Raw genomic sequence first — 26047 nt, forward strand, 5'->3', positions numbered from 1 at the left:
AATTCTTCTTTTAGAGTCTACATGTGAATTTCTATGTGAAAGATACTATTCATTATTTTTTGTTTTTTATAGCTACTTAGCTTAATATAGTCGGAGAAACACGACACGGTCCGTGTTTCGGCACCCGCCTTCTTGCACAACTTGTCACGTAATTTATATGATCGTCTGTCCGTGCAATAAATACTCCATTGGTAGAACCAAGCGACTCATACGGCTTGCGAAACATTGAAGTTGCTTGACTACAGAAAAAATCCAAGCTCCAGTTGTACTTCATTGTATACAACATGCTCACAAATTTGTGGATTTAAAGTTGTGGGCTATAGATAGGATTCAGATGATGAGCAGGGGAGGTGATCCACAAAGCCTTTTAAATTATCATGAACCAAGATGGATTTTCCATTTAAATAGTATGCAGCCCACTGGTTTAAACGCTGCCATTGATGGGTATACTATTATCTGAATATACCATTTTACATTGTTGATGCAGTATCACATGCTCCCTGTACGTACCCGGAACGGTCCAGACAGTGGGTTGTGTCTCCCTTCCAGCAGATGGAGGCAGAGAGAAGCTTGAAGGGTGCTCTCTTATAGCCTGGAGCGCCCTCTGCGTCCCTCCAGTATTTCTCTGACTCTAGCAGATGAAGGTTGCAGAACATGCGGTTCCCCGTTTCAGCTACAGCAGGATAGAAGTTTAGATTTCTCTCTCTCATTCCTTCTTAAATTCTTTCACTGTCTGGATGGATCAAGTTTAAAAAAAAAAAAAAAAAAAAGGGTTTCTGGCTTCTCAGTCACTTCCAAACTTGCAGGCAGAACTGGTAGCAGTATTACCTGGCATTTTTCAGAGTAGATTTGGTAAATTTTTGTACTTTTTCCTTCTCAGGCTTCTCTGACTTCCAGGGGTGAATGTTGGTGGTCCAACCTCTCCCCCCTCACGACGGCCTGCTGCCCTGAGAGGCCGCCTTCCTCGGGGCAGCGCTAGCAGAGAGGCGACATTCCTCTGCTTTTTGTAAAAAGCCAAGCCGTTGTTTTCAGAGCGGAGGTTCTCTTACCCACTCCTGCCAGGCTCCAGGGGTGTTTCTCATTTATTACCAGACTTTCCCTTCCCCCTCCCCCATGCCGCACTCAGTGCGATGTGCTGCCTGCGGAGAGCCCGGGACGCGGCTCTCCCGCGAAGACATTTGTTCGAGGTGCCTCCCCGGCGGGGTGAGTCCCTTGAGGCCGGCTGGATATTCGGCTTTGCACTCCCAGACACGACTGCTCACTGGGGGGCCGGCCCCAATCCCGTATAGCGTGGGAACGGTGGCCATTTTGTTTACAGAGCCTGGCACTCCTAGGCAGCCAAATGAGGATTCAGAGTTCTCCTTCCCCACCAGTTTTAACTCTGGTCAGGGGGTCAACGCCAGGGGACCTTCCTGCCATTCCTCACTCAGGACCTCCATCAGGACCTCCACCCCCCAGACTTTTTTCAGCAGATTTTGTGCTTCTTTTGAACAATGCTTATTTGGCCAGTTTGGAACAGCGCCAGGTTGCATCTTCAGGCCCCCCTCCTCCTAAGGTGATTAGATTGGCAGTTCCTCTGGGGTCCACTGCATCTCCTCAGGGATTCTCCCAAGTCAGGATGGTCCCCCATCCGGATCCTTCTCCCCAGGGTGCTCTGGGGCCGGATCAGGATGATCTGACTTCTCACATACACATGGAAGGGGATGACCCTAGGGTCTTACGTCTGTTTCAGAGGGATGAACTTGATCCTCTCATCCCCCATGTCCTAGCAGAGTTGGATATTGAGGCTCCACAGGATCCACCTGGCACCAGTACGGGGGCCACGAAAGGGGACCCCGTCCTTGCCGGAATGCATCCACCAGCGAAAACGTTTCTGTTTCATCCTATGCTCCTTCAATTGCTATCTAGAGAATGGGATTCGCCAGAGTCTAGTCTGAGAGTAGAAAGGGCTATGGACAAGCTCTATCCTCTCCCAGAGGAATTCCTAGAACTCCTCAAAGTCCCCAAGGTAGACGTGTCAGTAACAGCAGTCACAAAAAGGACTACCATCCCAGTCAAGGGAGGAGCGGCTCTCTGAGACCTCCAGGATCGGAAGCTCGAAGTCTACCTCAAAAGGATTTTTGAAGTAACAGCCTTGGGGGTAAGAGCCACAGTGTGCAGCTCTTTAATGCAGCGCGCAGGTCTCAGATGGGTCCAACAGCCGCTCAGTGCTCAAGACCTGCCACAAGAGGAAGCGCAGCAGGCGGAACGCCTAGAGGCAGTAATAGCTTATGGAGCGGATGCACCTTATGACATCCTGGTCAGATCAATGGTATCAGCAGTCTCTGACAGGCATCTCCTCTGGTTCCGTAATTGGTTGGCTGATTCTTCGTTTAAGACTCAGCTGGGATCTCTCCCCTTCAAAGGCAAATTACTGTTTGGTGAAGATCTTGAACAACTCATTAAATCCCTGAGAGAGAACAAGGTGCATAAGCTGCCGCAGGATTGTCCTTGGACCTCCAGGACGTTCAATTCTACTAGAAGCCGAATCCAGGGTCAGCGGCATTTTCGACAGTCAAGACTGGCCTCTCAAAGATCTCCTTCCTTGCGGTCGCATTCCTGGTCTCATTCCTTTCGCGGTCGAAGACCTGCTTGAGACAGGGGGCCTCTTCCAAGTCTTCCCAATGAAGAATTGCTGGCCCACTCTTCGACCCTCAGGATGGGGGGACGTCTCTCCCTCTTCTACAAGGAGTGGGTCAAAATTACCTCAGACCGATGGGTTCTGGATATTCTACAGCACAGCTACGCTTTAGAATTTGCTCGACCCCTATGGGACAGGTTTCTCTTTTCTCCCTGCGTCTCAGTGAAGAAACAATATGTAATACGTCGGACGCTCGACCGGCTCATGGACTTAGGTGCCATTCTCCTGGTGCCCTTGAAGGAGCAAGGGTTAGGTCATTATTCCATCTACTTCGTTGTCCCCAAAATGAAGGCTCCTTCCATCCAATCCTGGATCTCAAGATGGTCAACAGGGCCCTCAGGACCCCACATTTCAGGATAGAGATGTTACGCTCTGTAATAGCGGCAGTACACTGCGGAGAATTCCTAGCCTCCTTGGACTTGATGGAGGCTTATCTCCACATCCCCATCCTCAAGGAATATCAACGCTTCCTTCGCTTCAAAATCCTCGGTCAAGTTCATCCTATGCTGATTTCAGGCCCTACCCTTCAATTTCAGGCCCTACCCTTCAGTTTCAATTTCAGGCCCTACCCTTCGGCCTAGCGACCGCTCCCCGCACCTTCACCAAGGTCATGGTGGTGGTGGCAGCAGCCCTACGGAGGGAGGGGATTCTAGTCCACCCCAACCTGGACGACTGGCTTATTTGAGCGAATTCCCTGGACCTTTGTGCCAGCAGGCGGTCGACAGAGTCTTGCAGCTTCTCCACTCTCTCGGATGGGTTGTCAATTTTGCCAAGAGCAGCCTTACTCCCTCTCAGATGCTCGACTTCTTAGGAGCAAGGTTCGATACCAATTTGGGCAAAGTCTTCCTGCGTCAAGACTGTGTTCGGTCGCTTATCTCTCAGGTACAGCACTTCCGTTGCCTCTCACTCCCTACAGCATGGGACTATCTCCAGGTCCTGGGCTCGATGGCTTCAACTATAGATTTGGTTCCTTGGGCCTTTGCGCATATACGTCCTTTGCAGAGGGTGTTACTCTCCCGCTGGAAGCCAGTGTCTCAGGAGTTCCAAGCACTCCTTCCGCTGCCGGAAGTTGCCAAGGACAGCCTGAGCTGGTGGCTCAGTCTGGATCACTTGCTGCAGGGAGTGGGCTTGGAGATCCCACAGTGGGTGATCATCACCATGGATGCCAGCCTCTCTGGTTGTGGAGCTGTGTGTCAAATGCAGTCGGCACAGGGATGATGGGCATCAGTGCAAGCGACATGGCCGATCAATTGTCTCGAAACCAGAGCAGTTCATCTTGCTTTGAAGCGTTTCTTCCCCCTAGTTCATCACCAAGCCGAAAGGATATTCTCCGTCAACGCCACTACGGTAGCATACATCAACCGTCAAGGAGGAGCAAAGAGCCGCCATGTCTCTCAGGAGATGGACAAGTTAATGGCGTGGGCGGCACTCCACCTCTCCCGCCTGGCGATGTCCCACATAGCAGGAGTGGATAATGTCCAAGCGGATTTCTTAAACCGTCAACACATAGATCCTGGAGAGTGGGAACTCTCCAAGAAAGCAGTGGCTCTCCTCTTCACCTAGTGGGGGACTCCCCATCTGGATCTGATGGCCATTCAAAAGAACGCGACGACTCAGTGCTTCTTCAGTCGTAGAAGGAAACACGGCGCAGAAGGAGTGGATGCCCTAGTCCTCCCATGGCCGCAAAACCTCCTACTTTGCGTGTTCCCGCCATGGCCCCTGGTGAGAAAGGTGCTTCGAAGAATAGAGATTCACCAAGGTCCTGTAATTCTAGTGGCGCCGGAATGGCCATGAAGACCGTGGTTTGCAGACCTAGTTAACCTCACAATGGACGGACCTCTCTGCCTGGGACATCTTCCCAACCTTCTGCATCAGGGCCCTGTATTTTTTGACCAGGCAGATCGCTTCTGTCTTGCAGTCTGGCTTTTGAGAGGCACAGGTTGAGGAGACGGGGCTACCTGGAAGATGTTATTTCGACCCTCCTGAAGGCTAGAAAGACTTCCATCTCTTACGTGCGGGTGTGGAAAGTTTTTGAGGTCTGGTGTGAATCCACAGATGTTTCTCCATGTCGCGCTTCAGTAATCCAGATACTGTTCTTCTTACAGCGAGGCCTGGAGAAGGGGTTGGCATACAATTCCCTGAGGGTTCAGGTGGCAGCCCTTGGTTTCCTCGTCACATCCTGATATAGTCCAGTTTCTAAAGGAGTTCGGATTCTAGGTGGTCCTCCTTTCAAGCCTCAAAGACCTCACTCCGAAGACAGTTTTCCTGGTGCTCATCTGTTCTGCCCACCGAATCTCGTAGCTTCAAGCTTTGTCGTGCAGGGAGCCTTCCCTCCGTTTCACAGATTCAGGAGTATCCTTCAGCACAGTTCCATCTTTCCTGCCAAAGGTGGTCTCAGCCTTTCATTTGAATCAATAGGTGGAACTATCATCCTTCCCTGACGAAGATCCCAGAGAACTTAAACGGCTCAATGTCAAGCACATACTAATTCGATATCTGGAGGTTACGAATGAATTCCACCTATCGGCCCTTCTCTTTGTCCTGTGGAGCGGACCCAAAAGGGGGAACAAGACTTCTAAAACCACAATTGCTCGCTAGTTAAAGGAAGCAATCTCTTCAGCGTATGTTGGTGCTGGTAGGCCACCTCCAGAGGTATCAAAGCTCATTCGCTCCATGCTCAAGCAGCTTCCTGGGCAAAAAGCCAGGCTGTCTCGCCGCAGGACATTTGCAGAGCAGCTACCTGGAAATCGTTGCACATTTTTGCACATCACTATCGCTTAAATCTCCAATCACTGGGTTTTGGCTCCTTTGGCGCTCAGGTCATTTGAGCAGGGCTATCCAGGGCCCACCCTACGTAGGAAAGCTTTGGTACATCCCACTGTCTGGACTGATCCGGGTATGTACAGGGAAAAGAAAATTATTCCTTACCTGCTAATTTTCATTCCTGTAGTACTGCGGATCAGTCCAGATGCCCACCCTAAGAGTAGATATGGGTTTTGGGATTGTCTACACAGTACTTTTGAATCTCAGCTTGAATGATTAACAGTATGAGGACTGTTCATGTATTGCCAATGGATCCTTTTGCAAGTTTGTTCTCACTACAATTTCTAATCAAAACATTCTTGTACATAGTTACAGTTTGAGGTTGGTTTACTTGATCCATTCCATGGTTTCTTCTTGCTTTGATATACTTAATACTGAAGGGATGCAGAGGGCGCCCCAGGCTATAAGAGAGCACCCTTCAAGCTTTTCTCTGACTCTATCTGCTGGAAGGGAGACACAACTGGTAGAAGAAACACACTACCGGCAAGATGGTGAAATGCTTCTGAAGCTACAATGCATTAGTATGGAACCTTTTTGTGCCTTGTTGAATTGAAAAATCTTGTCTAATTTCTTATATAATATTTTACGGATACTTTCGGCCCCATGAAGAAGGCGGATGCCGAAACATGGACCGAGTCGTGTTTCTCCGACTATACTAAGCTAAGTAGCTATAAAAAAAACCAAAAATAATGAATTGTATCTTTCACATAGAAATTCACATATAGACTCTAAAAGAAGAATTGATTTTGCACATGGAATTTGGACTCACGATGTATTTGAAAATTTAAATTTATGACCTATGATTATAATATCGGCAGAAAAACAGTTATGCTAAATAGCATTTACAATGATGCCTATGTATGAGTAGCTATAATACTACAGATAAATCCGTGAGAGAAATGTGGTTTCAAAACATTTGTAGGGCAAGCCCTCTGGCTCAGGTGGCAAGTGCTGGTCCTCTGCTTGATTTCTAAGTTGGGTCTTTCACTTCCCAGGTTGGTGGAAGCAGCGATCACAGCCCCTGCAGTGAGGAGGGAGTCGTGGTCATAGCTTGAGGCTGACACCTGGTGGCCAGATTTAGGGCCCTTGATTGCGGGTTTTGGAAGGAGCCCTGGTGCATGATCATTGGCCAAGGACCATCCCTGCAAAAACTGGACTAAATGTAAGGTGGGGGAAGGGCGGGGACATGTAGAATAAGGGGAAATAACCCCCAATTAGTTGCAAATGAAAGCTCATGGAGCCAGAACCCAGCCCTAGTTCTGATTGAGCCTGGAAATACAAAGGCCCAGGAGGAAACTGCCAGGTCAAAAAGAAATAGCCATTCAGGGCCAGCCATGTAGCTCGGACCACAGTCCTGAAATGCAGGGTATCCAGGTTGAGGGTTGGAGCCTGGGCACACTATGCAAGTGGTGTACTTGGGGGCGGGGAGAATTGAAAAATGGCATCAACTGCAGTTAGTGAACAGAACTGAGAGTGCATCCCAGAGGAAGTAACCCAGAGGCTTTCAGGCCAGCGAGAGTCGCTTGAGCTTGCTGTCTGGGGAGGGGCAAAAATCAAGTGGGAAGATTTGGTGTGCGCTATGGAAGAACTCTTTTACTATGCACAGGACAAATACTCGGACTATACACTCGCATGAATATCCTTGTGCAGTCTCATAGCTCAAGCTGATCCACAAAGGGCCCAATATTCAAAGATATCTGGTTATTTAAGTTATCCAGATAACTTAGAAGAAATATTTAGCTTCTCAGCTATGCTGCTGAATATAACCGGATAAGTTCTAGTTATCTGGATAACTTATTTGGTTATCTTAACTGGATAAGGCTGAATATAAGCATTTATCCGGTTAAGATAACCAGATAAGTAGTGCCGCTTCGATTCGCCCATACTTAGCCAGATAAGTGACTTATTTGGTTACGTGGTGGCCACTGAACATAGCTGGATATTCAGTAGCCAGATAAGTCCTATTTCTCCAGCTATCTAGTGTTAAACGCGCTTTCAGTACCATCATATTTTTACTTATGTTAATATAGGGACAGGAATCTGTGATTAGAAATGAAAAACACCCACCATTTACTGATTTGTGTTTACATTAGCTTTGTTGGATGTAATGTTAAAGATGTCATTTAGTTATTTTATATAGAGGTTAGGACTGTTCAACTTGGAGAAGAGATGGCTGAATGGTAATATGATAGAAATGTATAAGATCATGAAAGGACTTGAACAGGTAAATGTGAGATGCTTATTTACTCTTTCAGATAATAGAAGGACTAGGGGGCAGTCCATGAAGTTAGCAAGCAGCACAATTAAAACAATTAGAGAAAATTATTTTTCACTCAATGCACAATTAATCTCTGGAATTCATTGCCAGAAGATGTGGTTAAGACAGTTAGTGTAGCTGAGTTTAAAAAAAGATATGGATAAATTCTTGAAGGAGAAATCCATAAATTGCTATTAATCAAGCTGCCTTAGATAATAGCTACTGCTTATTACTGGCTTTAGTATAATGGGATCTGTTTAATGTTTGGGTACTTGCCAGGCACTTGTGACCTGGATTGGCCATTGCTGGAAACAGGATGCTGGACTTGAGGGAACCTTGATTTGAGACAGTATGGCAACTTCTTATGTTCCTATATAGTATAGTTACAATATGAAGTGCCCACATGATATACATTTGGTAAATTGTTATATGAACTGGAATGAAAGTCTGAAAAGGAAGGACCAGTACAAAGCAGAGAAACGAGGCATTGGAAGGTCCCTGCACAGCTGCCTGTGAGATATATACAGGTCACGTGGATTGCACGGTTCAGAGTAGCTACAAGCTATTCAAACCCTTCTGGGAGCAGAGTCCCCAGAACATTCTTGTTCCGATGTAATAAGACACTGAGGGTTATTACCATGAAAAGGAAAGCAAATCAGGCGATTAACTTATTTTGGTGGCAGTGATCTGCTATTCCCTCTTTGTTTGTTTTTTTTTTTTTTTTGTTCACCGGTCTAATGCTAAGAGCCAGTGTGACATGCTCTGCAAATGGCAAGCTTCAGCTTCCATTGAAATTCAGAACATGAACACGGAATGTAGAATGTGATGTGGCACCAGGAAGAATCAGTGGCGAGCAAAGCCTATGGGCAGCCTGAGCAAGCTGCGTTTTGATAAATTACAAATAATTGTTAGTACAGCTATTCTGTATAAATTATAAATGAAGTCACGCTCTTTTATTTTCATTCTCTCGGGCAAAGCATCTCACCAGACTTCGTCCCACACAGCTCTACATGGGCTTTCATTACAATATAGATAACGGAGCCAAGCATATATTGTATGTGTAGGCCAGGTACTCCATCACCAGTCTGTGACTGAGAGCAGAGCGCAGCTGGTAGAAGGGCTTCTGGCAAGAATACCATGTGGTGTCACTTTACTGACAGTGCTTGGCTCAACCTTCCCTCCTCCGGGGATTACGAAAGCAGTGAGGCATTAATGTAGTCATGCTCAACTGCAGTCACTCAGAGGCATCATAACATTAGTGATCCAAATCTCAAACTGCTGCAATCACATTGGTTTCTGTTAAAAGGGCACTCGCAGCGCTGGTACAATGAGACTTTGAAAATCTGTCATTTGTTTAGTGCAACAGAAAAGATATAGAAAAAGCAAAAGCACTGGTCCAGGCTACTGAGTTCTTTCCTGTTGAGCGCCTGCTGAGTCACTATTGCTTCAGTTTGCATATTCATGCTGGGGATAATGTCACAACTGTACATGATAAAAATCTCCTGAAAGATGTCAATAGTTGAATTATTAGAATGACGCTTGCAAAAACATATTCCTCCCGAAAAATTTGATATGGGTCACAAACCCACCTATGTTGACAGACAGGCCTGCCTCTGTAAAGAGAGACAGAAGAAGTATGCCTTAGAATATAGAAACATGATGGCAGAAAAATACCATGCTGCCCATCTAATCTGCCCATCCACACCAGGTATTCAGCTTTTTTTTCCCTACAGAGATCCTCTGTGTTTATCCCATGCTTTCCTGATTTCAGATATTGTCCTTGTCTGCACAACTTCTGCAAGGAGACTCTGCCATGCATCCTCCTTAGATTCCTCTTAAATTTACCTCTTTTACCCTCATCTCATGACTCTTCATTCTAGAGTCTCCTTTCCATTAAAAGAGACCCACATGGAAACCTTGGAAGTATTTAAATATTTCTATCATCTCTCACTTACTCTGCATTTCTTCTAGGGTAATTATATAAGATTGTGCATAAAGATAAGACGATATGCTCATAAGTTACACCAACTTTCAAATCAGACTTGTGCTTTGAAAATGTTCCCAGCAAATCTGCCCATACAAATTGCACCTGCTAAATTATCCACACAAATTTTTCATGAAAGTTTACACACATACCTTTTTTAAAACCCAAATGTATACATGTAATTCCAAACTCCTGCCTGACTCCACCCCCAGGAACGCCTTCATTTAGTCTGGGTAAACTTTTGTGCATACGTGACATACACATGTAAGTTTACCTGTACATTAGGAGGGCAGTTTTGTAAAACCCTATTTTACCTGCAGGAGACCTTTTGATAATTACCCTCTGTAAAAGAGTGGCCCTACTACCCCTCCTTAACTGTGCAGGGCCAGGCTAGATGCCAGGTCCATCTTAAAACCCATAGAGAGAGAGAGCTCTGTGGGCAGGATCCTACTGGGCAGGATGAAAGGCGGAGCCCAGCTGGGAACAGGAGGCCCTTGTGTCTCCAGGAGAAGCCAGCTTCTGAACCCTCTCTGGTGGAAGCTAAGGTGAGAGTAATTTGTTGGAAGGTAGGCAGTCTACTAGTGTTTGTATACTGATTATTATAATAAAGCTGAAAGTTGCAAGAAGAAATGCTGGAGGTTAGGGTGGTTCCTGCCTCCAGCCTATGAAAGTTTACTCGGCTATCCCACATATGGTGCTAGACGTGGGATAGCTGCTGTACGCAAGTACACTGAGAGAAACCCACTCTCCAGGGGAAGAAAAAGAAAGTAGTAAAGAATTAAAAGTGTGTTGAGTGTGACCTGCCAAGGAAGCAGTGGTACTACTTGTGCACAAAGTACTGAAGAGTAAAAGACTGTGGCTTAGGGAGGAGCACAGAAAGTATTTTTGCTTAACACAGAGAGTGGTGTTTTGAGGCCTGAAAGGAAAGTTAGCTGGAAAGGTCTGTGTGTAAGTAAGGAGAGAAGCTCCACTGGCTTAAAACGGGGAAACAAAGTGAGCTAGTTTCTGGACAAACTGGGGGGGGGGGGGGGTTGTTCCTTTTTTTTTTACCTTTTCACAGAAAAAACAAAAAAGTTTGTGCAGATTGAGTTTGAACTGGGCATGGTCCCTAAAGAAAGTGAAGCTGCCAGAGTTGGCTGTGTTTGTGTAAATAGGGCATGACTCTCAGCAGAAAGGCAGCCTGCTCAACACTAGAGCACAAGGAAGCCAAAATGAAATCTGTGGTTCAAAAATTCTTGGAACTACAAGAGTATACTACGAGAAGCCAGATTTTCTGTGCAAATGCTGAGAGAGAGTTTGAAGCAACCTTGGCAATAGGGATCTATTGCCAAGCTGGCAGACGTGCACCTGGAAGCAGAGAAAGTACCACAGCAGTATGAATCACATGATGAACGCTTTCCCCTACAAATGGGCAAAAAGGCAGAGTAAGAAAAGAACAGCAAATGTGCTGGAGCCAGAGCAGCGCTTGTGGATGGTGTGAAAGGAAAACCTAGCATGGAACCAGTGAATGCACCATTGGAACAGGTGGTGAAAGACAAACCAGAATTACAAGAACAGGCAGTGATGCATGCAAGAGAAAAGAATGAATGCTAGGTGAATGAACCTTCAGTGACTGTGACTGCTATGCAAGAGAGCTCATGGTGGAGCGTTACAGAGTGTCCAGAAGGAAGCAGTATAGAGTGGCCAATTGGAAGCAGCAAAGATTGGCCTGAGGAAGGCAGCATAGAGGAGCCAGGGAGAAGCGCTGCAGAGGAACCAACAAGAGGCACTGCAAAGGAGCAAGAGACAGGCACTGCAGGGAGCCCCGAGAGGGGCGATACAAAGGAGCCAGAGAAAGGCGCTGCAAGGAGACCCAACAGAGGCGATGCAGAATAGCCAAAGGGAGGGGCTGTAGAGTACCCAATGCAACAACTGCAGAATGACCAGAAAGAGGCTCTGCAGTTGAAGACGGCACAGAGAAGTGGGAAAACAGTGGAAGCCACCATAGGAACTCCCAAATAAAGTCCAAAGAGTCTGGCTGGGAGAGGAGTGGAACCTGTAGCAACAAAAGGATTCCTTTGAAGGACTGAGGGACACTGGGCAAAGGACACAGTGTGTGGTAGTAGTGGTGTTATTTGTAGCACCCTTAATGAGAGAGGGGGACATGACCCTCTAGATCTGACCAGGGGTCTGGCTGGAAGAAGGCCAGAAGGAGTCTATTGGGGAGAAGTCACTTCCCTGGATGGGATCCAGGATGAGTAAACTCAATGGGTTTGAGCTGAAGGGGAGTGTATGTAAAGAAGTGGCCCTACTACTCTTTCTTAACCTTAGTGGAAACAGGCTAGATGCCTGGTCCACCTTAAACCCACAGAGGGAGAGAGCTCTGTGGGCAGTATCCTGCTGGGCAGGATAAGGGGCAGAGCCCAGCGGGAACAGGAGGTCCCGCATCTCCAGGAGAAGCCAGCTCCTGAACCCTCTCTGGTGGAAGGTAGGTAGTCTACTAGTGTAATGAGAAAGAAGGGAGAAGTGTTGATTGTTGGAGGTTTTAATCTGCCAGATGTAGACTGGAGTATCCCTTCTGCGGAATCTACCAGAAGTAGAGGATAGTTGATGCCCTGCAAGGGGCTCTATTCAGACAAATGGTAATGGGACCCATGAGGGAGGGAGTTATACTTGACATAATGCTCACTAACAGGGATAATGTCTCTCTTGTCTGGGTGGGTGCCCACCTCAGCACCAGTGATTGTCAAACGGTATGGTTTGATATTGCAAATAGGATCTGGAGATGTCACGCAAAGACCCAAGTTTTGAACTTCAAAAATACAGACTTGGAAATGGGGAAGTATCTGGAGGCAGAACTTGAAGACTGGGAGAAAATGAGAGAGGTGGAACAACAGTGGTCCAAACTAAAAGGAGTTATTACTAAGGCAAATAATCTATATGTTAGAAATGTAAACAAAAGCAAGAGAAATAAGAACCGATCTGGTTCTCAAAGGAGGTGGCTGATAAAATAAAATAAAAAAAAAAACAGCATTCAATAAATATAAAGGATCCTAAAAAGAGGAACACAAGGAAGAATATCTGGTGAAACTAAGGGAGATGAAGAAAGCAATCAATAAAGCAAAAAGTCAGGCAGAAGAAAGGATTGCCAAAGAGGTAAAGAGTGGGGACAAATAATTTTTCAGATATATCAGAGAAAGGAGAAAGCTCCAAAGTGGTATAGTGAAATTGAAAGGTGACAGGGATCAATGTGCGGAGAGAGACAAAGAAAAGGCAGAAATATTAAACAATTACTTCAGTTCTGTGTTCACTAAAGAAGACCCTGGAGAGGAACTGTCGCTAATTAATGAGACATCAAAGAGGGGTAGAGTAAACAAAACTCCGTTTACAGTAGAAAATGTATGGGAAGAGCTAGGAAATCTGAAAGTGGACAAAGCCATGGGGCCTGATGAGGTTCGTCCCAGGATACTAAGGGAGCTCAGAGATGTGCTAGCGGGTCTGCTGCAAGACCTATTCAATAGATCCCTGGAAACGGGAATGGTGCTGCAAGACTGGAGAACAGCGGTGGTTGTCCCGCTTCACAAGAGTGAACATAAGAACATGCCATACTGGGTCAGACCAAGGGTCCATCAAGCCCAGCATCCTGTTTCCAACAGTGGCCAAACCAGGCCACAAGAACCTGGCAAGTACCCAAAAACTAAGTCTATTCCATGTTACCGTGGGAGCAGAGAGGAGGCTGGAAACTACAGGCTGGTTAGCCTCACTTCAGTGGTGGGAAAATTAATGGAGACTCTGCTGAAGGAAAGGATAGTGAACTATCTACAATCCAGTGGGTTGCTTGACTCAAGGCAGCATAGATTCAGCAGGGGAAGGTCATGTCACACAAATCTGATTGATTTTTTTGATTGGATGACTAAAGAATTGGATCGAGGAAGAGCGCTCGATGTGATCTATTTGGATTTCAGCAAAGCTTTTGATACAGTCCCACACAGGAGGCTTATGAATAAAATGAGAAGCTTGGGAGTAAACGCAAAGGTGTTGGAGTGGATTATAAACTGGTTGACGGATAGAAGGCAGCGTGTGATGGTAAATGGAACCTACTCTGAAGAGAGAGAATGGTGTTAAGTGGAGTGCCGCAAGGATCAGTGTTGGGACCGGTTAAATCAATATCTTTGTGAGCGACATTGCTGAAGGGATAGAAGGTAAAGTATGTCTATTTGCAGATGATACTAAGATCTGCAACATAGTGGACACGCCGGAAGGAGTAGAAAGAATGAGATGTGATTTTTAAGGAAGTTTGAACGGTGGTCGAAGACATGGCAACTGGGTTTCAATGCCAAGAAGTGCACAGTCATGCATCTGGGGTGTGGTAATCCAAAAGAGATGTATGTGAAGGAGGTGAAGGGCTGTTGTGCACGAAGCAAGAGAGGGACCTTGGGGTGATAGTGTCTAGTGATCTGAATATGGCGAAGCAAAGTGACAAGGCGATAGCTAAAGCCAGAAGAATGCTGGGCTGCATAGAGAGAGGGATAACCAGTAAGAAAAAGGAGGTGGTGATGCCCGTGTACAAGTCCTTGGTGAGGCCTCACCCGGAGTATTGTGTTCAGTTCTGGTGACTGTATTTCAAAACAAACAGAGAAAGGATGGAGGCGGTCCAGAGAAGGGCAACAAAAATGGTGAGGTGTCGCCATTAGATGACATGAGGAGAGGTTGAAAGACCTAAATATGTATACTCTGGAGGAGAGGAGGTGCAGGGGGAGATATGATACAGACCTTCAGATACCTGAAATGTTTTAATGATGCACAATCAATGACAAACCATTTCCATTGGAAATGAAACTCCAGGGAGGAAGACTCAGAACCAACTCCAGGGAGGAAGACTCAGAACCAACATTGGGAAATATTTCTTCACGGAGAGGGTGGTGGATGCCTGGAATGCCCTTCCGGAAGAAGTGGTGAAGACAAAAACAATGAAAGATTTCAAAGGGGCATGGGATAAACACTGTGGATCCCTAGGGACTAAAAGATGGAAATGAAGAGTGAGGTGCATGGGAATAACTTGCTGTGTGGTGGTTGCTACCCTTGGTTGGTGGGCCTTCATGCTGTTGGTGCAGCTCCAATATTGCTCTTTGCTTTAACAGTAGGGGGAAAAAAAAGGGAGGGGGGGAATTGGACTCAGACAGCAGCCAACAAGGACACTGGATTTTGGGGTCTGGGAAAACAAGTAGGAGTCAGGGTAACGCCCGATTTTGTAACATGTGCGCGCTGCCGCACTCATGTCATAAAATCCAGGGTTGGCGCGCGCAGGGGGGTGCACAGTTGTGCAACCTGCATGCGCCGAGCCGAGCAGCCTGCCTCCGTTCCCTCCAAGGCCGCTCTGAAATCGGCCTTGGAGGGAACGGAGGCAGGCTGCTCGTCCCCCTCATTCCTTCCGTCTCCCCACACCTTCCCCTCCCTTCCCCTATCTGACCCGCTCCCCAGCCCTAACTAAACCCCCCCCCCCGACCTTTATTGAAGAACCTGCGCGCGCCGGCTCTCCATCCCCCGACCCGGTGGCTGTTCCGAAGGCCTCGGTCCCGCCCCCAGAGCGCCCATCTTTTCAAGCCGCGGGACGTACGCACGTCTTGGGGCTTGCGCGCACCACCGAGCCTATGCAAGATAGGCTCGGCGCACACAGGGGGAGGCAGGGGTAGGTTTTCGGGGGTTGCGCGCATATCTTACGCGTGCAGCCCTTTGAAAATCTACCCCTATGTTTGTGTCTATGGGGAAAATGTTTAGTGCATCTGAACCTAAGGTAGTAACATCTTGCAAAGCAGTGGAGGTAGCAATTAATACTCTCAAATTGGTTGTTGTGTGCTGGATGATTAGAAGCTGTTTATTAAAGCCGTGGACTGAAACTTTACTTTTATAAATTTTATGCCTTTAAATAGACAGACAGCAGTTCTTTAAAGGGACACTATCAGGGCTGGTTAAAAAAAAAATAATTATAATTATGTTTTTTTAGATCAGGAGGTTTCACTCTCTTAGTATGACAAAGGGCATTATATCATTTTGCCCCTGTGCTCACCTATGTTAACCTTGGGTCCCCCAAAATGTAATTCTCTCTAAGCCATTGGTCTGTGTAATTTTGGAGGTGGGTAGGTGGCAAAAAGGGGTCTCGAGTATCAGTGCAGTGGGGAAATAGTGGGAGCAAAGGAACAGGGAATCTTGGGGATGGAGGGAGGAGATAGGTGGGATTTTGGAGAGGGAGAGAGGACCAGTGATGGGAGGAAGAATAGGGAGCGAATTCGCAGGATCGGAAAAGGGAGAGGGATTGGGAAGAGGATAGTGCTGGGATCAGAGAGGGGAAGAAAGAATCCAGGAACATGAGTGGGTGGGTCCTTACTATGGCCTTTTATATATTTATCCCAGTGTACTTTCAACTCTGTTATTTCTTTGATGTGAGGTGCAGCAATGACTCACTTTTAAATCATGACACCTGAATATTAAGCCATTTGTTTCTTTTTCAGTATATCCACTCTCATTTAAATCCTTGTACAAGACTTGCTTTGTCAGAGGTTTAATTGTAACAGAGAATCAGATGGGAGAAGCCAGAGGTAATTTAACCTGATTGGCCTTAATTAAACAGGAAATTCTTGTGAGAGATTATTACTCCTGTAAGCTAGCAAAATAAATGCATTATAATTTAGTATAGAGTGTATAATAATTATGTTTCTCTGTTAGTGCACACATCACTGTTCATGTAAATGATATGGTCATAGGACCCATTCTTGGCACATTTATAATCTGAGGACAGAGTAGTCATTGGGCAGATTTTCAAAGCCCTTCGCGCATAGTGCCTATTTTCAAAAGGCCCGGTGGCGTACGTAAATCCCCGGGACGCGTGTAAGTCCCGGGGTTTGAAAAAAGGAGCGGGATGCGGCCGGAGCTTCCAGGCACAGCGGCCATTTGCCACTGTGCCTGGGATTGTGGACCGGCCATCGGCCGGCGTGCGCAACCTGCGCCTGCCCGAGGTAGGTAAGGCAACTTTTTTAGGGGGGTTTAGCTTAGGGCTGGGGGGCCGGAGAGTTAAGGGAAGGGAAGGTGGGGTGGGGGGTAGGGAACGGAGGAAGGCAGCGTGGCTCGGCGTGCGCAAGGTGCACAATTGTGCACCCCCTTGCGCGTACCAACCCCTGATTTTATAACATGTACGCGGCTGTGCACGGATGTTATAAAATCCTGCGTACATTTGTGCACGCCGGGTAGTGCCCACAAATGTAGGCCGCGCGCGTACCTTTTAAAATCTGCCCCATTGTGTAATATTGACATCTTCAGATAGCTTGTGTATTTCTGTCTTGTGACACCCAACTCATATCTGCTTTAAAAAAAAATCTTCTCTTTAAATGTTAGGAAGTGTTTGATTCGGCTCTAGAGCATGCACCTCCTGTGCAGAATCAGTGTCAAGTGTTGTTGATCAAGAGTGAGACAATAGGCAAATCAATTTGCTCTCCTGTCCAGTCATCCCTACATTGTAGGGAGTAGAAGTGCCAGAATGCATTGGATTGAAGTTTATGGTGTCCTTTCTCACAGGGACAATGGCGGTTTTAGATTCTCTTCCATGACACCTCCCAACATGCTATTTCTCAGTGTTAGTTTTATTGTAGTTGTTGTGGAAACTGTTGGAATGTACAGCATGTGATGGGTGGTTTCCATTTAGTGACAGAGAGAATGATGTTTGGAAACATTTACAGGAAAATTAGTTCTTACCTGTTAATTTTCGTTCCTGTAGTACCACGGATCAGTCCAGACCCTGGGTTGAGCTTCCTTTCCAGCAGGTGGAGACAGACCAAAACTGAAAGGGTATCCTATATGAGGACAGAGCCTACCCTGTAGCCCTTCAGTATAACCATTGTCAAAGCAGAGAAGATAAACACCATGGAACAAGCAAGTAACAGAAGAACTCAAGCAAACCACAAGAGAACTCTGAAAATGTTGAACAAGGAACAACAGGGATTGAATGAATGAATGAATGAATGAATGAATGAATACCGTGCATGGACATAAGAACATAAGAAATTGCCATGCTGGGTCAGACCAAGGGTCCATCAAGCCCAGCATCCTGTTTCCAACAGAGGCCAAACCAGGCCACAAGAACCTGGCAATTACTCAAACACTAAGAAGATCCCATGCTACTGATGCAATTAATAGCAGTGGCTGTTCCCTAAGTACATTTGATTAATGGCCATTAATGGACTTCTCCTCCAGGAACTTATCCGAACCTTTTTTGAACCCAGCTACACTAACTGCACTAACCACATCCTCTGGCATCAAATTCCAGAGCTTTATTGTGCGTTGAGTGAAAAAGAATTTTCTCCGATTAGTCTTGCATGACACTCTTGCATGAATGCCCACCATCATCACATGGATGCTTCCGGTGCCTCCAATGAGGAAATACATAGCATAAGGATCTTTGAGCGGACAGGATGATAGAAAAGGAAGGGCGTCTGGACTGATCCGTGGTACTACAGGAACGAAAATTAACAGGTAAGAACTAATTTTCCTTTTCCTGTACGTACCCGGATCAATCCAGACCTTACTATGTCACAGGGGTTACCGCCGCCATTGGTCGACCCCAGTGACATAGTGAGGGCAAAGGGCCGTCGGCACCATTTTGACTATTGGCAGCCGACAGCCCAAGTCCAAGAGATCGCTCCCGGACCGCTCCTGGACCCCCGCTGGACCACCAGGGACTTTTGGCAGGTCTTGGGGGGGGAGGGGGGTCAGGAGGGTGGGGGGTTGTAGTAAATTAATTTAGTAGGTCTTGTATGGCTCTCACGGAATTACATTTTAAAATATGTGGCGTTCATGGCTCTCTCAGCCAAAAAGGTTCCCGACCCCTGGGCTACAGGGTAGGCTCTGTCCTCATATAGGATATCCTTTCAGTTTTGGTCTGTCTCCACCTGCTGGAAAGGAGGCTCAATCCATGGTCTGGACTGATCTGGGTACGTACAGGGAATATTATTTTAACATTTTGCTGAAGAAATATTCTTATCTGCTTGATTTTCCTTAAGAATATAACCTTTGGTGCACAGATAACAATATACATGAAATCAAAGGCTTACAGAATTGCAGTAATCTAACCCACCTTAGCATGGCACATAACAGAATCGATGATATCAGCAAGCTGACAGATTTGCCTATCAAAACCCTCTGCCTGGTGAGTGTGACTCTAAAATGGAAGACATTGTATTAGTGAGATCGATGGGAAAACTCTGGGGCCGATGCACTAAAAAGCGCGGAAAGCGGGCGCTGAAAAGTCAGCGCCCGCTTTCTTAAGGGGGGGTGCCGTGCAATATGCAAATTAGGAGGTCATGCTAGCAAGGAGGCACTAGGGTCGCTTGCGCGACCTTAGTGCCTCCTTGCTAACGCGACCCCGCTGTGGCTGCCGGTTATGAAAACAGACGCCGGTAAATTTGGCGTCAGTATTCATAACCGGCCGTCTGCCAGTAATAAAAACGGACGCCGAGTTTTCCGGCGTTGGTCTTCATAACTCGGTGGTCTGCCGAGGTTTTTTTTAAGTAAAAAAAAAAAAAGTACAGAAAAGCAGTTTTTTCTGCTTTTCTGTACTTCTTTTACATGTGCTCAGCTATTAACGCCTGCTCCAGGCAGGCGTTAATAGCTGAGAGCTAAATGTGCGTCTGAGAAGCACACTTTTTTTTTTGAATGCGGAATGAATGAATAATAGCCTCGTTCACATGCTTTTGCATGTAATGAGCAATATTGTATTTCCTCCGCATTGGACGTGCGTTAAATAGGAGCTAATCCCCCTGTTGCATTAGGGGGTGGATTAGCGCCTATTTAACCTGCGTCCGAGTGCGGGTTATTCAGTGCGCTCAGCCTCAGCCCCTCTGTGGTTCAGACCATAACACAGTGTATTACAATGGTGGAACCTAAGGGCTAGATTTTAAAAGCCCTGCGCGCGTAAATCCTGCCGGATTTACGTGCGCAGGGCACTCGCGCGCCGGCGCACCTATTTTGCATAGGCTGCCGGCGCGCGCGCAAAGCCCCAGGACGCACGTAAGTCCTGGGGCTTCGTAAAAGGGGCGGGTCCGGGGGCGTGGCGATAGTTCGGGTGTGGGCCGGGAGGGCGGGTCCCGAGTCCCCCGGCACTGTGGCCTGTGCCGGGGGATGCCAAGGCGGCGTACGCAAGTTACGCCTGCTTCAAGCAGGCGTAACTTGCACAACAAAGGTAGGAGGGGGATTTAGGTAGGGCTGGGGGGTGGGGTAGATAGGGGAAGGGAGGGGAAGCTGGGGAACATGAAAGGAACGTTCCCTCCGAGGCTGCTCCGATTTCAAGCGGCCTCGGAGGGAACAGAGTCGGGCTGCGCGGCTCGGCGTGCACAGGCTGCTGATTTTGCGCAGCCTTGCGTGCGCCGACCCCGGATTTTATAATATACGCGCGGCTATGCGCGTATATTATAAAATCCGGCGTACTTTTGTTCGCGCCAGTTGTGCGAACAAAAGTACGTGCGCGCGTACTTATTTAAGATCTGCCTCTAAAGTTGGAGCTTCCTCTCTGATAGGTCCAGCAAGAGTCAGTCATGCAGCAGAGACAATGCATTTCATCCTAGAGATGAGAAAAGACAGCTGCCTCTACTGTGACAGCCCCTGCAAACAATAGAATGGCACTGAGGCGACTTCTGTCTAGTCATCAGTGCTTGCAAGGATATCTGATCCTCTCTGAATATGCCATCCGGCTTAGAGGGTTTGCAAAATGAGGCGAGAGACAGCATACACAAGTGCAAGCAAAACAGAGGGTGCCAGAGACTGCAAAGTATTGGGGAAGCATGGTCTAGTTTTAGGATGGGCCATTTTCCAAAGGTTTTACCTGTGGGAATTGGCTCCCTATGTGCAGGTAAAGGCGCGCAGGTAGTTTCATAAGATGTAGTGAAGGCATGGTTAAATCAGGCGCGGAAGCTACACACGTAATTTTGGTCGGAAAAAGTATCCACAGAAAAAGCGGATGCAGATCTTGGCAGGTTCTCTTTCTGTAAGTAGTTTGCAAAGGAAGAGTACATTTATTTATTTATTTTTGTATACCGACATTCAACAGTAGTCATCACATCGGTTCACATATATTAAATAGTAGAAAATACAATGTGAAAAATAAAAGTAAAAGCATTGTACAAGATAAGAAAGAAAAACAACAAATAGAAGAAAAAGAAAAAAGAAAAAAATGATTAAATTGAATTGAGGAGATAAATCTTGTTAACACGTTGAAAAAGCTTTTAGAAAGAGTAAAGTTTGTAATTCTTTTTTAAAAGTTTGTAAAGAGCATTCAAGTCTTAATTCTGTTGGAAGAGAGTTCCATAAAATCGGGCCAGCTATTGAAAAAGCACGTTGTCTTGTAGAGGTGAGACGAGATAACTTAGGTGATGGAGGTTTCAAGAAGTCCAGTATTTGTGGAGCGCAAAGTTCTTCTTGAGATTTGAAAAAGAAGTGTTGAATTCATCCAGTCTGTCTTATTATTATATAATGCTTTATGAATTAGAGATAGAATCTTATATTGTATTCTGTAATATATTGGCAGCCAATGAAGATCTTTAAGCACTGGAGTAATATGATCTGATTTTTTAATGTTACTAAGTAGATGTGCCGCAGCGTTTTGCAAAAGTTGAAGAGGGGAGATGGATGAAGCAGGCAATCCAAGTAAAATAGAATTACAATAGTCTAATTTGGAGAATAGGAGGGCTTGTAAGTCTATACAAAAATCATGATGGTGATGTAGCGGCTTAATTCTTTTTAGTATTTGAAGCTTGTGTACTTTTTCTTTGAGAACTAGGGCAAAGACCACGAGTAAAAAAAAAAATACCTGTGAACTTTACAGCAATGTGAGCAGTTTGAGAATTACGTTGTGATAATGTATGTTCATTTGGCAGAACCATCCCAGTACCTATTGCCTTGTGGGACCCCACTGGGTTCAGTTCTCAAGCCTGGCTAGGGCTGCAGACGCTGCAGTGACTTCTAGTGGTCGGACTTGAGAATTCATGCATTTTTTAATTTATTTTTTTTTTTAATGGAGTCATTGTCTGGTTTTGTCTGACTGAGAACTGTGATATGATGGCTGGGCTAGGTAAAAGAGGGCCTATAAAGCGGTGAAAAACCCAGGCTAGTTGCAAATGAATGTTTCTGTTGCCATAGCTCTCGTATGTGCTGGTTTCCATTGAACTGGAAAGCCAAAGGAGAAAGAGGAAACTGCCGGCTCAAGAGAAAAAAAAAAGAAGATATATTGGAGGAATGAAACCGATCCTGCAAAATGACTCCAAGCCAACAGAGACACTTTAAGTGGGCTTTCTCCCACCTTTAATTATCTTATATAGTCTTTTAGATATGTGGTGGGAAAGATACTCTTCTAGCCAGAGGTATACCTATTTTTCCCTGCGTCATAACACATATAGCCCTTTGGATATTTTTCTCTGTTCAGCTACTTTGGACCGGATTATTACACAGTGTGGTGTGCTGTCCTGTCATTTCTCAGATCATCACCCTGTGGTACTCAATATAGCTTTGGTTGCTATCCCAAATCAGTCAGTCCTGTTGTTTTTTATCCCAGTCTCCAAACATTTGATGATTTCTAGAATGACTTATCTCAGTGCAAAATACAGAATGATAGAATGGCTAGAGGTGGATGTGAAAAATCCAGCATTGACTCCAGTATCTTTGATAACTCAGAGCTGGCAGCACTAGCTAAGCAGAAAATGTTAATTTTATAAATAAAAAGGGAGGGTGTTGCCTTTCCTACCTGGACGATCTTACAACTCTGCAGGATACCCGGGTTTGGGTCTTCTGTCCAGTATGCATGGGAAACAAATGCAAGTCATGAAGGTAATGTATTGATAATTCATGGGAGAGTGGATCAATCAGGATTTTTTAGTACCCATGCGTGGTGTATGTTGGTTATTTGTTGAACCTGCTGGTAGACATGCTTAACAAAGTAAGAGTTGGTTAATATTGCCAATGACATTTCCAACTAACAGCATTGGCAAGTTTTTACTGTCAGTGTTGTAAGAAGGTGCAAGACTGTTAATCTTAACCAATTACTTTTGAGCATACGCACTGATACCAGTTTCACCCCACCCCAATGCCTGCTTGGGCTCAGTGGATGCAAATGATTGCACATACCAAAATGCAGAAATTTCATGTTATCGGGAGTTCTTCATTCAGTCTTGGTTTTACAGCTCCCATCTCAATGTATTCCACAGGACATCAAGTATCAGTTGACACACTGCACAGTGCATCCCTACCAGAACTGAACTATTTAATCTCATACGAGGTTTCCTTCTATCGTCTTGCCAAATATGGACCTTTTGGCTCCTGCTGTTTGACCACCAAGGTGGTCAGAAGGAGAAGGAAAGCAGTTAACAAGGGATCTTTATGAGCTGTAAACTGTCAGTAAAAGTGAAAATATTAAGACCTTCATTAGATAACACCATAGTGTACTTGAGCTTTTATGGTGAGCTGCATGTGTTGATGGAGATTCTTATCTGCTCAGACTGAGTAAGCTTTGCCATAAAAACTGGAATGAGTCCAAGTAGGAATTTTAGCATTGACCTTGCACATGTCAGGTATGCAAAATTGCTAAGAAAAGTTAGCAAAATGCTGTTTTCATCAATTGTGTTCTCTTGTATTTACATTTTTAAAGCGTGTCTCTCCTGGATTTGACTCTTTGTGCCGATTGTAAGAAACAACTACATATTTTCTCCCTTTATTTGTTTCCTGCATTGACTGCTGTTGGGGCAGAGAATGGCTTCCTGATGTTGGTTTCTCTTTGGCATGAATTTCTTGGTTATTTTGGGAGAACAAGAGAAGTTGGACAGAACCTGTTTTGGACCAATCTCTTTAGATTTTCTTGCTCCAGTTTTCAGACCTCTGTAAAAGGCTCTGAGGTAAAGCCCAACGTGCATGTAACAACAATTATATAATGATCCAATAAAAGATTGTTACATAACCAAGTTTTGCTTATTTTAGCTCAAAATTTATTATTTTATTCCACTCTTTTTTAAAAGCTACTTTACTCCAATCTGTGTTAATGAGATTAAGCTATCTCCTTCCTCCCACTTTCAAATGTCCCTTTTAAGACTGAGTCATCAAACATTGTGGAGGTAATTAAAAAAAAAGTTACATGTATAAATGTAACATACTATCGTACCAATTTTAAAAAGCCTTTTACACATGTAAAGTGCACTTACATGCGAATATCCTATGGACAATTCAATGGCATATATTGTAGCAATTTTCAAAAGCTCTCTTACATGAGGAAAGTACATTTACACGTGTAAAAAACAATTTTAAGCGCGTAAATGCTTTTTAACATCAGAGCAAACAGAATGTTAGGAATTATTAGGAAGGGAATGGTTAATAAAACGGAAAATGTCATAATGTCTCTATATTGAGATCTGTAAGGTTCAAATAGTGAACCTTACAGATCTCAACTTGGTACTCAACACCTCCAAAACAGAACTTCTGCTTATCACTCCAGAAATCAGTCATCCCCAACAACAGACGTGCGTTAATATCCAAACTTCTCACACTAGAGACCTCGGAGTCATCATTGACAGTCACTTGAGCTTAAAGAAATTTGTAACTCATACTACCAAGGAATGTTTTTATAAATTACAGGTGCTCAAAAAACTTAAACCCTTTCTATACCACCATGATTTTAGAACTGTCCTCCAAACCATCATTTTCTCCAAGGTCGATTACTGCAATTCCATACTGCAAGGTCTTCCTGCTGCTACTACAAAACCCCTCCAATTGCTTCAAAATGCGGCAGCAAGAATACTAACTAACACCAATCGGAGAGAGCACATCACACCCATTTTAAAAACTCTACACTGGCTCCCAGTCAACTTTAGAATTCTCCACAAATCACTCACAATTATTCACAAATGCATATACCATCAGACCCCCCTTGACCTGATACAACCGCTCAAACTACACACAACGACCAGACCGACAAGGGACGTTTACAAGGGATCACTCTACGTTCCCCCGAATAAAATGGTACACAGACTAAACTTCAGAGAGCGGGCATTTTCGACAGCGGGCCCCTCCATTTGGAATACATTGCCCTCGGACCTCCGACAGGAAACCTACCTCCAAACCTTTAAAAAGAAACTCAAAACGTGGTTGTTCGGCCGAGCCTTTCCGTGTGCCTATACCAAATTTTTACAGCAATGAACTTTTAATGTACTGTTTGTCGTTACCCTTCACATAATCACTCATTAAATCACATAGATGTCTTAATTTTTTAGCAGTATCCTTAGAGATTGGCTATTCTAGCCACCCTCACTCCCTGTATAAAATCTCCGATTGTTGTATACTCTTGTTTTCCCCCTTCTTTTTCCTAATCCCCAGTTGCTCGCCCTTGTTATAATGTAACTGTTGACTCTGCCATCATCTGCCTATTGTAATACGTTTATTGGCTATGTTAATGTTAAAACTTTTGTTCGATGTAAACCGAGTTGATTTGATCTGCATCAAGAAATTCGGTATAGAAAAACCTTAAATAAATAAATAAATATCGCTCCATGGTGAGACCGCACCTTGAATACTGTGTACAATTCTGGTCGCCGCATCTCAAAAAAGATATAGTTGTGATGGAGAAGGTACAGAAAAGGGCAACCAAAATGATAAAGGGGATGGAACAGCTCCCCTATGAGGAAAGGCTGAAGAGGGTTTTATGGCTGTTCAGCTTGGAGAAGAGACGGCTGAGGGGGGATATGATAGAGGTCTTTAAGATCATGAGAGGTCTTGAACGAGTAGATGTGAATCGGTTATTTACACTTTCGAATAATAGAAAGACTAGGGGGAATTCCATGAAGTTAGCAAGTAAAACATTTAAGACTAATCGGAGAAAATTCTTTTTCACTCAACGCACAATAAAGCTCTGGAATTTGTTGCCTGAGGATGTGGTTAGTGCAGTTAGTGTTGCTGGGTTCAAAAAAGGTTTGGATAAGTTCTTAGAGGAGAAGTCCATTACCTGCTATTAATCAAGTTTACTTAGGGAATAGCCACTGCTATTAATTGCATCAGTAGCATGGGATCTTCTTAGTGTTTGGGTAATTGCCAGGTTCTTATGGCCTGGATTGGCCACTGTTGGAAACAGGATGCTGGGCTTGGTGGACTCTTGGTCTGACCCAGCATGGCAATTTCTTATGTTCTTATGAAAGGGACACCGTTATTCTTTTGTATTCTTCTTTAAAGCAGAGTGTATGCAGAACTGCAGTCTGAATTTCCCTTCAGACTACAGAATGCTCCCCTTCCACCACTCCTTCCGTCTCTT

General features: G+C 45.2%; 1 protein-coding gene across 2 annotated transcripts in view; it reads left to right on the forward strand.

The window, feature by feature from the left end:
- LRGUK (leucine rich repeats and guanylate kinase domain containing) overlaps positions 1 to 26047 on the forward strand; it is a 161021-nt gene that overhangs the window by 16463 nt on the left and 118511 nt on the right. For both annotated transcript variants that reach the window (XM_029616833.1, XM_029616834.1), the window contains exon 6: positions 18795 to 18919. In XM_029616833.1, coding sequence (XP_029472693.1) covers positions 18795 to 18919 — 125 coding nt within the window. The remainder of the gene's footprint in view (positions 1 to 18794; positions 18920 to 26047) is intronic.

The sequence above is a fragment of the Rhinatrema bivittatum genome, chromosome 9 (genome assembly GCF_901001135.1).
Source record: "Rhinatrema bivittatum chromosome 9, aRhiBiv1.1, whole genome shotgun sequence".
NCBI lineage: Eukaryota > Metazoa > Chordata > Amphibia > Gymnophiona > Rhinatrematidae > Rhinatrema > Rhinatrema bivittatum.